The following is a 14,917-nucleotide window of genomic DNA, read 5'->3' on the forward strand; positions in this document are numbered from 1 at the left end:
GCCCTCACTTGTCAGTCGTCTTGTTTTTTGTCATCATCTGGAGTTGATTGGCATTTTGGCAACTCTTTAAAGGATAAGGGTGGTGTTACATTTTCCGAATTGTCAGCAGATCCTGTGAAAAGATCAAAACAAATGCTTTTTACCTTCCCTGCCCTTTCAGTGGTTCTCAGCTCCAGATCTGATATTCTGAATACATAAATCTTTAAAAACTGCTCACAAATATTTACTCACATTTTTCAAATGTAATTTTTCAATTGTGTATTTGTGTGGGACTATTTTCCAGCTGTGGATTTACACACATTTGGTACTGACCAGCACCAGGATGGTAAATGCAGGATTGACTCAAAATGAACAAGAGTGCCTGTGTTGATCATGAAAATTTGTCCTTGACCTTGGAATTTGGAGTTGAAATACATTTTTCACTCACTGACTACTTGCTAGCCTTTTCCAAAGCTTTCACCCCGCTGTGGAAGACTTGATTTTAATTCTAGTTAATGGACCTCGAGTTAAAGGATAAGTTCACCCAGAAATGAAAATTCAGTCATTATTTGCTCACCCTCATGCCGATGGAAGGTCGGGGGAAGTTCTGTGGTCCACAAAACATTTCTGGAGCGTCGCAGCATTCTCTGAAAACAACTGGAGTAGATGGGGACTTGTTTTAAAATGTAAAAAAAACAAAACATAAAATGGCCTCATACAACTCATTGGTGTAATCCAATTCTTTGGAAAACCAGAGATCCCGTATTGATTTGAAAAAACAATGATCATTCCCTTGATTATCCCCTTCTGCTTTAAGGGTGTAAATAACATCTTTTCAAATTGATTTTGGATCTTCCTCAGACTTGGATTACGTGGACAAGCTGTATGGAGCCATTTTAGGTCCACTTGCATTTCAGATGAAGCTTGAGAACATAATTTTCTCACAAGGTTTACCTTTTCTGGAGCATTCAGCCACTTCTCATGGTCTCCATCAGTAGATGGAGTGAGCTCAGTTGTGATGGAGGTGGCTAAGTCTTCATCGTATGACCGACGCCATAGATCATTGTTTACCAGAGACAGACCTCTTTTCTGTCCCTCCATACATACCACCTGCTATCACCTAAGAAAAGCTCCACACATTCATCTCATGACACCTGAGCAAATATCTATCTGCTGATGAAGACCATGACATGTGGTTAAAAGCTCCCAAAAAGGCTAGTAAGTTCATCTTGTGTGTTTAGTTTATTTTGTCAAAAGGAGAATCCTGATTTCAGCCCAGAACCTGAAACTTATAGTACTCTTATCTTTTTCCTCTGCCCCAGAACAGTTCAATACTAATAAGAAATAGGACATTTGATTCATGTCCAAATCAGTGATGGTAGTACTCGTATAGGTAATGAAAGCTAATGGAAAGGAAGAGAGCCCACCTTGGGGTATGTTCTATTATATTACCAGGTTCAGATCAGTTGAAATTGCTATATACAATTTGGTGAGAGAACTCAAGCATCTTATGAATTCACAGTGTCAGTCTTTGATTCATTTTTAGTTTCCGGGCACCGACAAATATCGAAGCAATCACAAGTTACAACTTCAATCTGTGCTGTCCTAATGAGAGGTTCCTGCTCACAATTTGATTGAAACGTCCAAGACAAACAGCGCTTTTCCAAATCAAAAGCAATTTCAGTCAGCGCGTGCTCATACACACATTATAAACAGAATTTCTGGCTACAGTCTTCTTAGAATTCAAACCACCTACAGCAATCTCTGGTGCCCTTCTGCTAATTGAAAGCCGGGAATTCAAGAGAAAACAGCAAACTGCCGCACAGCTTCATACATCATTCAGCACAACCCAAATCTGTCTTGAGCGTTTTCATTAAGCATTTAATGAGTTGAATTTATTCCTTGCTAATGACAGGGAAGGACACTGCATCTTGTGTTGCGTTAATTAAAACTCCATGAAATGCTGTACATGAAATAGTTTCACCCAGCGAGGCATCCTTCTGGGGAAAGATCGTTTTCATGTTAATAAGCGCGAGTAGTTAGATTAAAGGGTTTTCCAGGAATTAAAATCAAAACAAAATACGGCGTCCATGTATGGATCCAAATTATGAAACGGAGAATCGCTGCTTTGGTGACACCCAGGGGAGCTGAAGGGTAGAGACAGTTGGAGGAATGTGTTTTTCAGAGGACACAGGATTCACAGAAAGCTAATTCTGATTAATGTGTGCAACTGATTTCCTTTGATTGAAGCTGCAGAAGCATGACTTCTGAGGCAGCCAGAACATTTTAAGATGTTTTCTTTTAAACACATGTTGGGGAACGCAGCCTGTGCAAAGGTCAAAGTGGATTTATGAATTATGAAACAAACTCAGGCCCTCTCTGGATGAAATTTCATCAGATGTGCTGACCTGAGCCAAACACAGGCCCTACAGTCCAACACATACCACGGCATCATCTGTGATGGAAGAAACGGTTCTTAGAAAATTGCTGAATGATTTACTAAGAATCTTTTCTAAAAATGTGGGACTGCCCAAAAATAAAAGGCCTCACCCTTACCACGCTACATTTCACCCCCTTTTTGTGAAATAAAGTTCCTCTCTCACGGCTTTTTATGTCCACATGGTGATAAAAGTTCTTTCTGTCTGACAAGGCTCCAGCTGTCCAGCTGCATCACTCTCAGTATAAGTCCTCTTTGTTTCCCTTTCCAGATTTTTTTCACTCTTTGGACGGGCAGATTTGCAAGTCTCAAGGCAAAAAGGGGTCAAAGGTCACAAGCCTATAGAAGCAGGCACCTCAGGGTAGATGGGACATCCTGGTTTTCAATCCCCTGGGTGGGAAACTGGGCTTTGTGCTGTTGAGTCTTTTTGTCCCTCCTAGACTCAACAGGACATGAGTCTGCATGGTGATAAAAAGTGAATGCTTCAGTCCAGGAACCTCGTCATACCTTTCTATACCTAACTTTAACGCTGCTTTGGTTTTCCAATTCTTTTACAGTTAATTGTTCAACAAATCCCAATATTATAGTTTTTTCTTTTTTAAATTTGAAAGTATTTTTCCTACCCTTCTAGGCCTCCAGTTCTCCCAATCATTTTTGATGATTTTCTGGTGAAAATCAAGTGTGCAGTCATTTTTGTCCCATTATTGTTGTAATGCAGTGTAGCCTTTCCAAATGAATGTTCACTTTAACCGCATTGCCACTCAACAAAATTATTCTGTGATTTTCATGCTGCCTGGAACAGTTGGAAAATACATCGAAAACACAAAACTGCTTGAAATAGTCAGCAAAAACATGAAGTATACATGATCCATTAATGTGTTAATGAGCTAAAAATGTCAAGCATACCTCTACCTATTATTTCACTTTGCTTTTTCACTTTTAACATCACCAGGGTTGGGAGGGTTACTTGAAAAATGTATTCAAATAGTGTTGCTATTGTACCCCATGTAATAATGGATTAAATTGTAATCCTGTAAGTAACCCCCTTTTTTACTGAATGTATCTGTAATCTAATTACATCTTTTTTCCTGTAACTTTACTGGAATGTAGTTACATTTTATTTCTTTCCTTATTATGTAATCCTGTTACATGTATGTGTTTACTCCCCCAGTCTGTCTATCAAACAACTGGTTCACACTCTCCCGTACAGTCCTGTAGAGCCAAAGGTTACTTCAAAACTTCACCATAAAGCACCAGTTTATGCTGCTGAGTGATTACACCGAGATTGTTTTTCCACTATAGTCAAGGGACTATTTTTAATGGCTACAATTACAATGTTTAAGGTCATGGCTATTTGTAATCCAACTCCAACCACAAAGACATGCACAAACACTGATACACAGCTTGTATGACCTTTTTCTGTCATATTCTAAAATATGTGGCATTAGTGCAGCGCAAAAAATAGTTTCCCATCATCCTTAAAACCAACACAAGACGTACATCAGGCATTTGAACCACCCAATAAATGGTAACGACTTTGTTTTTCCCTCAGTCTCTTATCAATCTCGTTTAGTCTTAAACACTAAATGTGCACTCAGTGTTATTCCAATATTCAGCTACCTCTCACCCTCTTCATCAAGTTCCACTGTGTATCGATCAGAGAGTAATGTCCTCCCATTGTGTGACAGGATCATTTTAACTGCTCACCAGACCCAAACAATAAACCCAATGTTCAAACCAATCTATCCAGCCTGAAGCACATTTGAAGCATTTGGCAGACCATCTACTTTTAACAACAGAAATTCCACAGAGAGAAGAAATTCCCTCTCCATCATCTCTGTGTTTTGTTTGTAAGCTGTAGCAGCTCATTGGGTCAAACAGTGGAAAAGCAAATCCATAGATGTGAAGCCTGTGAGCTCACAGACAATTGCATAAGCCCATCCATCCCCCAGTAGATTAACCTCCACTGATAACCACAGGCTGGTGACGTCAATGCTGCTCTGCCTCTCTTACTCTTCTTCCCCCGACACCACCAACGCCATTCTCCAGAGCTGGGAGGATGTCCCATCATGGAGGGAGAGGAGGTATACATATATACCTGCCTTATCTCTCACTAGACAATAGCAGAGCTTTACAATAGCATAGATAAACACTGCACATGTTGCATCACTGATTAAAATATAATAATCAATGAGCAAAAATAGATCTATTAGTAATGAGAAGCAGCATTTATTTTACACTACACTATGCTATAAGAAGACATATGTTTGAGTTATAATGGTAGTTTCTTTACTTAAACTGTTGGCCTACATCTTTACTGTCCTGCTGCTTTGTCACTGGGTTAACACCAATCAATTAAATAGGCTTTTAAATGTAATCAGTATGTATTCCATTTTTGCAATTAATCATAGTTAGCTTTTTTGCCAAACAATATGGTTGTGATAACTGTTATGCAGTCAGATGTGTTTTGGGTGTGCCTCTCAGCCAACCAGGGGTGAGGACTAAGGGATCACATATATGCATATGTTTCAATGGCCCTTACAGTAAAAGCTCATGAAGCCACTGATATTAACCCAAATATAAAGCAGGGATCTTGAATAATGTTCTGTAGATGCATCAAGTTAGCCAGAGTTAGTCAGAACAGGACAGGAAAAGAAGTTTGTAATCCAAACTAACAGTGTAAAACTGTCACATTTGACCAGAGAAGAAGTAGGCTTGGCTTTAAATGTCATAATAGGCTACAAAACAGATGTTGTGCTATCAACATAACACTGGACTTTTAATTTGATTGTTAGTTTGGAGTCAACAAATTAGCACAAGCATACCTTTGTAATAGGCATAGGCATATACTGTATTAAGAATGGTATTTTGCTTATTACAGACATACTTTTTCACTCTAACATAGATGACTTCAAACTGAACTTGAACATAAACAACTCGATTCATCCTCCACATTCCACCTTGAATAAAAGTTGTTATTTTTAGGGCCTATTTTTGTAGTCATGTAGTCATTCATCTACATTATTTTATTCTGTGAATCGCACAAATGTGTCTAAAACTGACATTTTGATGCACAGGCCTGTGTTATTTAATGACTAACATTATGAATCTTTTATGTTGTGCAAAATACATCAGAAGAGGTCAGAACACTGCAGAACATATAAGTAACATAATACAAATAGGATGAAGATATGATATGAACAGTAAGATTTCAAATAGGTGTTGATTTAAAATGTAACACAAAACCTTCACATGCAGTTATGGTCCTGCGGATAAGGCCTTTGTTTTGAAGGCGCTAACCGGAAGCGGTGTCAGTAGTTATGTGTGGCTCCAGTCGCAGGTTCAACAGATCGCTCAGTGTTCACAGCGGCTCGGCAGAGGCTAAAGGGGAACGTTTGAGGACACTTGACAGCTTTCAGAGACTGCTATGACATCTCGCAGGTAAAGTCGAGTTCGTTATTTTAAAACTGTCCTGAATGGCGCCGTGATATTGAACAGCCTCTGTGCGCTGCGCGAGCCGTCTCACATTGCACGGACGAGATTGAACTGAGGCTGCCAGCAAGAAACCAGCGGCGCCTCAACTTTTTCCTGCTGTAACAGAGCCACTTGACGCCTCATATATTTTAAATTACACCCAAAGAAACGCCATTATATGTATGTCAGTTAATTACGAGTTAGCATTCAGTTATTTAACTGACTTGAAGTGCGGCGGTAACAAAATGTGGAGACGTTGAAAGCTCAGATAGAAAAAATTTCACGTTAAATTTCCTTATATTCCGCTAGCTGCTGCAAAGTGCAACGACAGTGGGATTTAAATCTACGCCATGTTGCTCTGTTCTCATGTTTTACATCAATTTGCATTTTTTGAGTGCGTTCATGAACGGTATGATTTATTTCTGAGCTGTAACGTTAGATATTAGTTTGAATATGAACTTAACTCCAAGTTAAATAAGGTCTCGTTCATGACACTTATTCTAGCGGGTCACATAAGTTTTTATCCTCAGTGTTATAATTTTAGTTTGTGCTGTGGACTTTTTTGCTGTGTCTGACCTCTGTCTTTGTTTCTGTGCGCGCACAGTGCAGGAAATTGGCGTATAGCTTCCTGTGAATTCAAGCCTCCCCACCAGAAAGTGTTTTGGTAAACTTACACCAACAAATCTAAATGGGCACTTTAGTTTAAAAAAACAAAACAAAACAAAACATAAAAAAACTCAAGTTAAGATGGGAATATTATTGCAACATCAGTGTCTCCACTAATGTATCGTCAAGAACCACAAAAGCAATTCAAGTGAGCGTACAGTAACAGGAGCCGGAGAACAGTCACTATAAAACACTATGAAGTATTAATACCAACATGAAATTACTAAATAATACTGTTACTAAAGGTACAGCTTAGTTCTTGACCCTTGAGGAAAAGTAATAAAATATACAATCAAGATGTGCTGCTTTTTAAATCCTCCCTACACTGACAGCTTTGGTATGCCGTGTATATCCCTGCTACCAGCAACTCAGTCCTCCTACTATATTATTAACCAAACATACATCTGTGGACTAGTAATGATTTGTAGATCTCCCTGAAACATTGACCAGCTTAGAATGTGAGGAATTAAGAGCTACAGGCGGCTGCGCTGAACACTGTAATCATGAAGGGATTCATACACTGTATGCAGTAGTTATTTAGATTTTGCATTATGAGTTTGTATAGTGACACATTTCCTCCTAGATCGCCCTTTTCCAGGCACTTTTCAGTACACAGTTGGTAAACTAATATTACCTACCCTATGTATCAGTAAAAATAATAATTAATCTAAGTGTTTGTTTTGTTAGGGTTATTTGGTGTGGTGTGTGAAAATGTGCAGTGAAATAAATAAGTCATTTAAACTATGGCACCTGTTTCTAGCCCTCATCATAACTTAAAATCTTCACAAGTGTAACAGCTGTCCATCCAGGTACAGATTTCTATGCAAGGTGACCTCTGAATTGTTGACTCCAGCAATCGCCTTGTCTCTTGACCATTATGGCTGTTGTGGACTCAAGAAAGTGCAATGTTAGCAATCAGAAAGTTTACAGTTGATACAACTAGTCTACCACTATATGGGTGGAAAAGATAGCAGATGTGTCTTAGCGCATGGTTTTGCAGCGTGACCGTTGTGTCCTGAATGGCTTTCGTAGGTGAAGCTGCAGTTGTAAAACAATGATGTGGATGTTAAGAGGTCAATCTACTGATTTTAACACAATCCAGCTTCACAAAACACAAAGGTATTAATTTTTCCTCCGACAGAACAAAGATTGTTTAAGTCTCGCCATGTTATTTGGTAAAATCGAGTTCACAATTCACAATAGAGACTAGCTGGATATGGCTTAGACCTCAGTACATCAAAGGGAGTTTGGAAACAGTAAAGCATTCAGGCTGGCTGGTTCATTCAGGAAAAATTCAACTTTTTACAACCCTTTTCTTTCACAAAATACTACATTTCTATAATCATGGACCATTGCAGTGTTTAACTGCTTCCTGATAAACCTTACAGCAAAAGTGCACCAACAATATTATACACAGTGTGTATTTATAGTACTATAGTGTTTGTGGCTCAGCTTTGCATAAACTGTCAAGTAAAATCCAAATCCTTTTAAACTTGCTTCAGTGGCCGATTATTCAACCAACTATTGCAAATATACATTAGATTGGTAGGTCATTCCAGTACACTGGATCAGCATCCAAATGACTAATGCAACAGAAATGTGGGTATTACCCAAAACTTTCACTTCCAAATACTGTCTGTGGTGGACTTTGGGTAAAATCTGTAGACACCATATTAAAAATGTCACAGGGCCAAAGAGTAAAATGTTTTAACAACTGATAGGAATAAGATTCAAGATTGACTTTATTGTTGTACATTGTAGGAAATCTGGATTGGGCTTCTCCCAATGCCACATACCTAAAATACAAACATAAAAAACAGGGTAAGACAGCTATTGGCAACAAGATACATACCTAAATACAAAGTAATAAAAACACAGTAAAAGAAAAAGAGACACAGGAAAAAGATGCACTGATATTAAATGGCGAGCAACATAAAATACAGTAGAAAGTACCAAGACAAAATTGTGAATCTCCAATAAAGCAACAACAGAATAGGGAGGAAAACCCATGAAAATAAGTACTATCGGTGCCATTGTCTCTTGCTTCACTTGAATTCTCATGGAAGGTCATTATTCAATTTCACAGATATCTGTGACCTTTTTTTTCTCAGAAATTTACAATAAACACTTGTGAGTTGAAATAGGGCCAGGCGTTTAGTTGCCCCAGGGGCCGAAGCCACCAGCAGGCTCAGATCAGAGACGGAGGAAAACACTGAGACAAAGTTAAAAGTTGTTTTCATCACTGCCAGTTTCCATGGTTTGTCGTTGGCCGACACGCATGACTGTTGCTATGTGGCTCGTTCTGTACTTCCTGATCTAAAATACCACAATGCTATAGTGCGTGCCATCATGATGTGACAGACTTGCCATCCTGTCGAATGATACAACTCAGACTAACCCTTTTCAGGAAGGACTTTAGTTCATCATACTTATTGTGAAGGGCTGCAGTTGCATTATTGTATTTCCATACTATAAATGTACAATCAACATTATTTTAGTGGGCCAAGAGAAAGCAGTAATGACGCAGAATCCCTTTTACGTTTCTGTTCCATTTTCATTTTGCCAGTTGATTCTGTGCAGTATGACAAACTTTCCACTATTGGAAACCACCTCTGCAGCCCTTTGTTTAAAGAGGAGACCTCATCTGTCATTGAGACTCATTTGACCAGCTGAGAACAGTGAGTCAGTTTTCTCGATAAGCCGACAGGAAAACAACAGCCCATGTGGAGGAATAAGATAGCGCTGCCAACATTTCCAGGAGTGCTCTGAACCAACTGTTAGTTTTTTTTTCCAGATACATGTTTTGCATTTTATTCAGGCACAAAACAAAAGAGATGAAATAAAAGAGACCAAACATTAACATTTTGTCAGCTCCAAATATGACTTAATGCTTGTGTGGTTCAGCATTTAAGCGTAAAGTGCTTGAAACGGTAGAAAGGACAAGCTTTTCCCGGGTTTATGTCCAATATTTGATATCTAACTTATCATAACTGCACTCCGCTTTGATTGAACCGTGTTAATACAAGCTCAGGTTAATACTTCCACAACATCTACTGTTATTTCAAGGTCTTTAATGTTAAAGTCATGTCTTTCTCACTTCAGAGAGAAGTACTGTTCTCTCGCTATCTTTGTCTGGTGAAAAAGAACAGGCCGGAAAAAAGGAACGGTGTGATTGCCAACTTACTGCTATTCAACATTATACTTCTCTGACACAATGGCGCATATGTAAATACTGTCGGCAGGTTTGTCACAGAAAGAGGTAGTTTGCCTAAAACGATATCTCCTGCGTGATATTTCTCGTCATAACAGGTCTGTTTCAGCCATCCAAATGAGAGATAAAAAGTCAACTTGAATTAGTTATATAGTTTTAACTGGCAGCCAAAACACATTTTTGCATCTTCTGATGACTTTAAATGCAAAAAATCTATAGCATTTGATATCTCTAGTTTTTAGTTCTTGAACATGAGCTACATTCAAAGTAATATGCCCTTAGTATATTTGCCTTCAATAATAAGATTGTGATCACTAACATTTTCCTCTAATCAATGAGAGCTGGACTAATCACATACTGTGCTGTCCCTTGTAAACTGCATTGTTGAAGACCTGTTTTGGCGCTTCTTGAGTAGAGCATATAAACTATTTGACTTTGTTAAAAAAAATGCAAATATGACATTAGTTTAATGTAAAACATACTGTAATTCTGCCAGCACATTATTTAATCCAAATTGAAAAAGGGATTATTCTATTATTATAATCTTCTGCTCTCTGATAAATTTTGAGAAGACCTACATTTTCAAATGTTTGTGTTAAGTACAGAAAACTTGCTGTGTCAAAATGATGAAGACTTTTGGAGCTACTACTTTGTATCAGCTGTTTGTTTCTTTATCTGTGTTGTTGCCATTTTGGGCAAAAGGTCTGGTGTGTATTTACTAGTTTCTGTTTTCCAGTAAGTTTGACTTCCGTGTTGTCTGTTTCAAAAAATAAGGTTGGATGTGTCCGTGAAAAAAACGTGGGAGTTATTTATTAACCGATAATGCCCAGAGCCACTGTTCTGTTTACTCCATGTAAATACAAACTCCACAAACTATGGATACTGTGTGCTATAAGTAGTTTTTGCATTATTAAATAACCCTGACAGCTTTTGACCATTTGTCATATCACCAGTAGTAGTTAACTCAGTCAGTCAGCTTAGCTGGATTACATTCAGTATGTGCAAGTATTTAAAACAAACTGCATACGAATGTCAGTGATTGGTTAAGTTAGTCATTTAGCTTAGTCTACTAAGCTGACTGCCTGGTGCGACATAGAGCAGTGAAGCATCCAGCAATGAGGGCTGTTCGAGTTTTGCACCTCATGTAAATACCCCAGATCATCAGCTGGACTAAAAATATCTGCGACATTACCAAAATCCACACCCCAGGGCTTGTCTGTGACCAATATAGCCCTAGCAGAGGCTTTCATGCTGCGATGTGGCTACTAAGTATATCACCTTTTTGTCAACGAGCCTAGACGGGTGCACTTTAAATAGCCAACCAGGGCTATATTGAACTTGAGACATTATGTAAGAGGATAGAGTGGTGGCTGGATGCACACTGGGCCTGTTTCCCTTCAACCAGCCCGAGGCCTAACCTGCAGCTCCCAGCTGCCTCTGTCTCTCCGACAGTACATCCAGTTTATTCCCTTTTTCTTCCCTGTCGACGTCTCGTCAGAGAAAACCAGCCTATTTGAAATCTCATTCCCTTTGTCTCTGTCTCTCTGTCTCACTGCCCAAGGCCAGATGTAGGGAAATGGGGCGCCTGTTGGTTGTCAAAGGGAATCCTATTCCTGGAAAGCCCTGAGTCACTCCTGCTCCTGCAGTCATGATCTGAGGAGGAGAGGGAGGGAGAGTATATGGACGTGGTTGGATAGGACAGGCACGCTGTTTCAAAAACTTAGCAGAATTGACAGTGACGTGAATTTACAGTACTACACAGAAATCTTTTCAGCAGAAATAAAAGGCTACACGTAACCTTTCATCAGTCATGCCAACCAAGTTTGATTCTGTGGATCTATACAGTTGCTATTGGTTGCTGTTGCTGATTATTGGCATTAAGATTAATGCATAAATCTCACAGCATTCATTATTTGTGATGGTAGAAAGTTTTTTTGATGCATCCTTTTTATATAACTTTTTATTTTAACTGGCCTTTTAAGTATGTCATTCAGCTAGTTTATAGAAGATTACTTAACATCCCACTTGCTGATTGGTAAGAAGAGTCACAAGAATACAGGCCAAAAAGGGAGAATAGCAATTATATTTACTGACAGTGGGAAAATAAATACTATGTCAGTGCAGTTCTGCAAACCTCTGGGTTAATTGCACACTTTTCTTTTTAATTGGCACCCTGAAGCCATATGAGAGTTATAACAGGCAATCAACACAGGGCATCTTAAAATGATTTTATTGAAATTGAACAAAATTAATTTGTACCCAAATATAGGGCAATTGAAAATACATCAACAGCACTGGTTGTAAGCATCATATTTACTGCAGTTGGTAAATATGACAGCAGGACAATGCTCTTAATATGACTCGTTCCCAATAAGCAGGTCTGTTTCTACAAGCATTTCTTGGTGAGTGATGGCCTAAAAGTTAATTATTAAACGGAGCAACACACACTGAGAGAGAAAGGGCAAATACATTTTGTCCTGTGCTTAGACAACACAGACAGCCAGATGACTAAATAATAGTTTCACAGCATATCTCAAAAAAGGCTTCCCAGAAACCCCATCAAGAGCCTTGCAGCCAGGATTACATAAGTGACATTTTAGGAAAGTGAGTTTCATAATTAAAAATAAAAAATGTCTTGTTTGATCCGCCTTCTACAAAGGAGGGTGCTGGAATCAGAGCAAAAATCAAACTGCTGCAACAAAATGTGTTCACTAAGGAAGTATTTCACCAAAATGTAGAAGGCACAGACTTTCTTCCAGCTGTCAGTACAGCAGGTTACTGAAGCATTCAGTTTGAATTAAAAGTGTCTGTGGGTTTCAGAATGAAGCAGTGCAAAGATATTGTGAGATATTCCTCAAATATTCTTGATAAACCTGAATTCACACAGTTTTGCATATTGGTGGCCTCACAAAGCAGCAAAAAGTGATTTTGTGGACGTGACATCTAGAAATTCTGTAATGTGACACTGCTTTATAACAAAGTATGCAAGGGAACTGATTTTCAGTATTTAATCTGATTTTAAAATATGCCCCTCATTTTGTGAAAATTTGAAATCAAAGGTTTGTGACAAGTCTGTTTTTTACTCCCGTGCTCTGAAATGGACACTTGGAAAAGTTGGTTGTCTGGAACATCAGTTTCACCACTGAAGTAGATGGCAGAAATGGGAGAAAAGCTGCATGGCCGCAGGCTTAGTTTTGGTATTACTCAAGCCTAATCTTCATTATTTAGTATTTGTCAGATACATAACAATAATATTAGCAATAAGGACAGAAAATATGACTGAACTCAAGAGTAGTAAGTGGATAAATTCCAACTGTGCCTGTTCTTTGAGATAGTTGTAAAATCCAGAGATCATTATAAGGTCAATTGAAGTTACACTTTAGTCTCATACCGCCATGCTTTTGTTCTGTGCATTTATTTTCTAACTCATCTGCAAAGCTGCCTATCCTGCCCCTGCAAAATTAATAGCCTAATGGCATACTGCTGAATTGGCTGGATTGGGGGGGTTTAGCTTGGCAAGGGCTAACTATGATCCGGTGTAACTACTCCATGCACGATTAGGTGTAATCTCCAGGCACGGGCAACACAGCTGTTGCATTTAGCCTCCGACAAGATAGCAGAGACCTTGTAGCACTCGGAGACCTGGCACCCTGATCTGACCTGGCCTGGCCTGGTCTGTGTTACAGACAGAGAAAGCTCTGTTAGCTTTAGAAGCACAGAATGGGTTTTGGAACGGAGCCATCAGCCGGCCTCTGTCCTCTCAGGGTACGAAGGGGAGAGAAGGTGAGGTTGAGGCAGGAGAGCAGAGGGTGGTTGGGCCGGTCTGCCAGAGCCTGTCACATTCGTCTGAGGTGGGAAAGGAGGGAAGGCGAGGGACGACTGATAGCACTGACGGGTGCTATCAGGCCTGCTCACGCTCGTCCAAATCCCAGATTAAAAGGCCCCCGCCCCCCCCCCCCCCTCTCTCTCTCTCCAACTCCCCCCCCCCTGTCGTTTCTCTCACTGTCTCTGTCTCTCAATCTAACCCAGTAACACTTTTACAAGCACCCCACCCCACCCTCCCACTTTCGTCTCTATATCTTCCTTGCTCCCTCCCGCCCTCTCTTGTGTAACAGTGCCCAGTGCTGGATTACTAAGCTCTGAGGCTGCTGAAGCAAGGGGCTGTGGCAGGCTTCGACCAGAATGGTGAGGTAGGGCAGAAACGATCCCATTCAACTTCAGCATATTTTCTGCTTTCAGGCCTCCTTCACACTTCTTTTAACTCCTCCTCTTCCTCTAAATGATGCCTTTAATCCTGCTTTAGTTTGCTTAATTTAAAGTACAGGATCAAGTGCTGAAGGATAACAAGCGAACTTGGCAGACCTGGCTGTGCAGAAGTGTGTGTGCATGTTTACAATATTTCTTTCACATGCATGTGTGTGTGTTGCTGTAAAGGTGGGCATTTCAGGATGTTTGGTTACAAAGGGGCTAGGAGTACGCTCTAGTTATGAAGAAGGCTGAAAGAGTTGTGTGTATGTGTACGTGTGTGTGCCAAGACACTGAGGGGAAGGTGCCCCATGCCTTCAGCTGTCTGTAAACCTGACAAGGTGAACAGTTGTGCAGTAGTTGATGTTATTGTGTATTTGAATCATCGGTCCAGTGTGTGTGCCTGGTTCCAGCCCGTCTCCATTGTTTTGATAAATTGACGGGTGACAGCAGCACTGTGATGACGGATTAGATATGGATTAGTGACATAAGGCATTTTTTCCCCACTGTTATTATTTTTCCGTATGAATCCGTGTAGGATTAAAAACAATACCATGAGTAATCTGCCCACCATCTGACAGCCATGACCTGTCAATAGCTCCTCAGTACAGTAACCAAAATAATAAAAAAACAACTCTTGTATAAATGAAGATTCATGCGAGCTGGCATGTAATGTCTGCTTAGATTCCCCTATTAGCTTGTCACAGGTATATTGGTGTGCGATATCATATTGTTCACAATAATACTGGTACAATGTTTCATATAATTAAAATAATTCATATGGTGATGATAGCAATATTCCACAATGTTGACGTAATTATGTCATACCATTACACACAGCAACAATAAACGTCTGAAAGTGAGAGTAACATTGCCACTGGCTCCGCGGTAGAGGAGAATGTTTC

The 14,917-nt window shown here is 39.6% G+C and overlaps 1 protein-coding gene across 3 annotated transcripts in view; it reads left to right on the forward strand.

The window, feature by feature from the left end:
• Positions 1-5,744: 5,744 nt before the first annotated feature.
• Positions 5,745-14,917, forward strand: part of ptpn11b (protein tyrosine phosphatase non-receptor type 11b) — a 44,735-nt gene continuing 35,562 nt past the window's right edge. For 2 of the 3 annotated variants that reach the window (XM_084367879.1, XM_084367880.1), the window contains exon 1: positions 5,745-5,857. In XM_084367879.1, the coding sequence (XP_084224005.1) occupies positions 5,844-5,857 (14 nt within the window). In that variant the 5' untranslated portion in view covers positions 5,745-5,843. Of the gene's footprint in view, positions 5,858-13,926; positions 13,958-14,917 lie in introns of those variants that run through there. The other variant, XM_084367881.1, reaches the window with a different exon arrangement.

The sequence above is a fragment of the Pagrus pagrus genome (genome assembly GCF_965226575.1).
Source record: "Pagrus pagrus genome assembly, chromosome: 11".
In the NCBI taxonomy this organism is placed as follows: Eukaryota; Metazoa; Chordata; class Actinopteri; order Spariformes; family Sparidae; genus Pagrus; species Pagrus pagrus.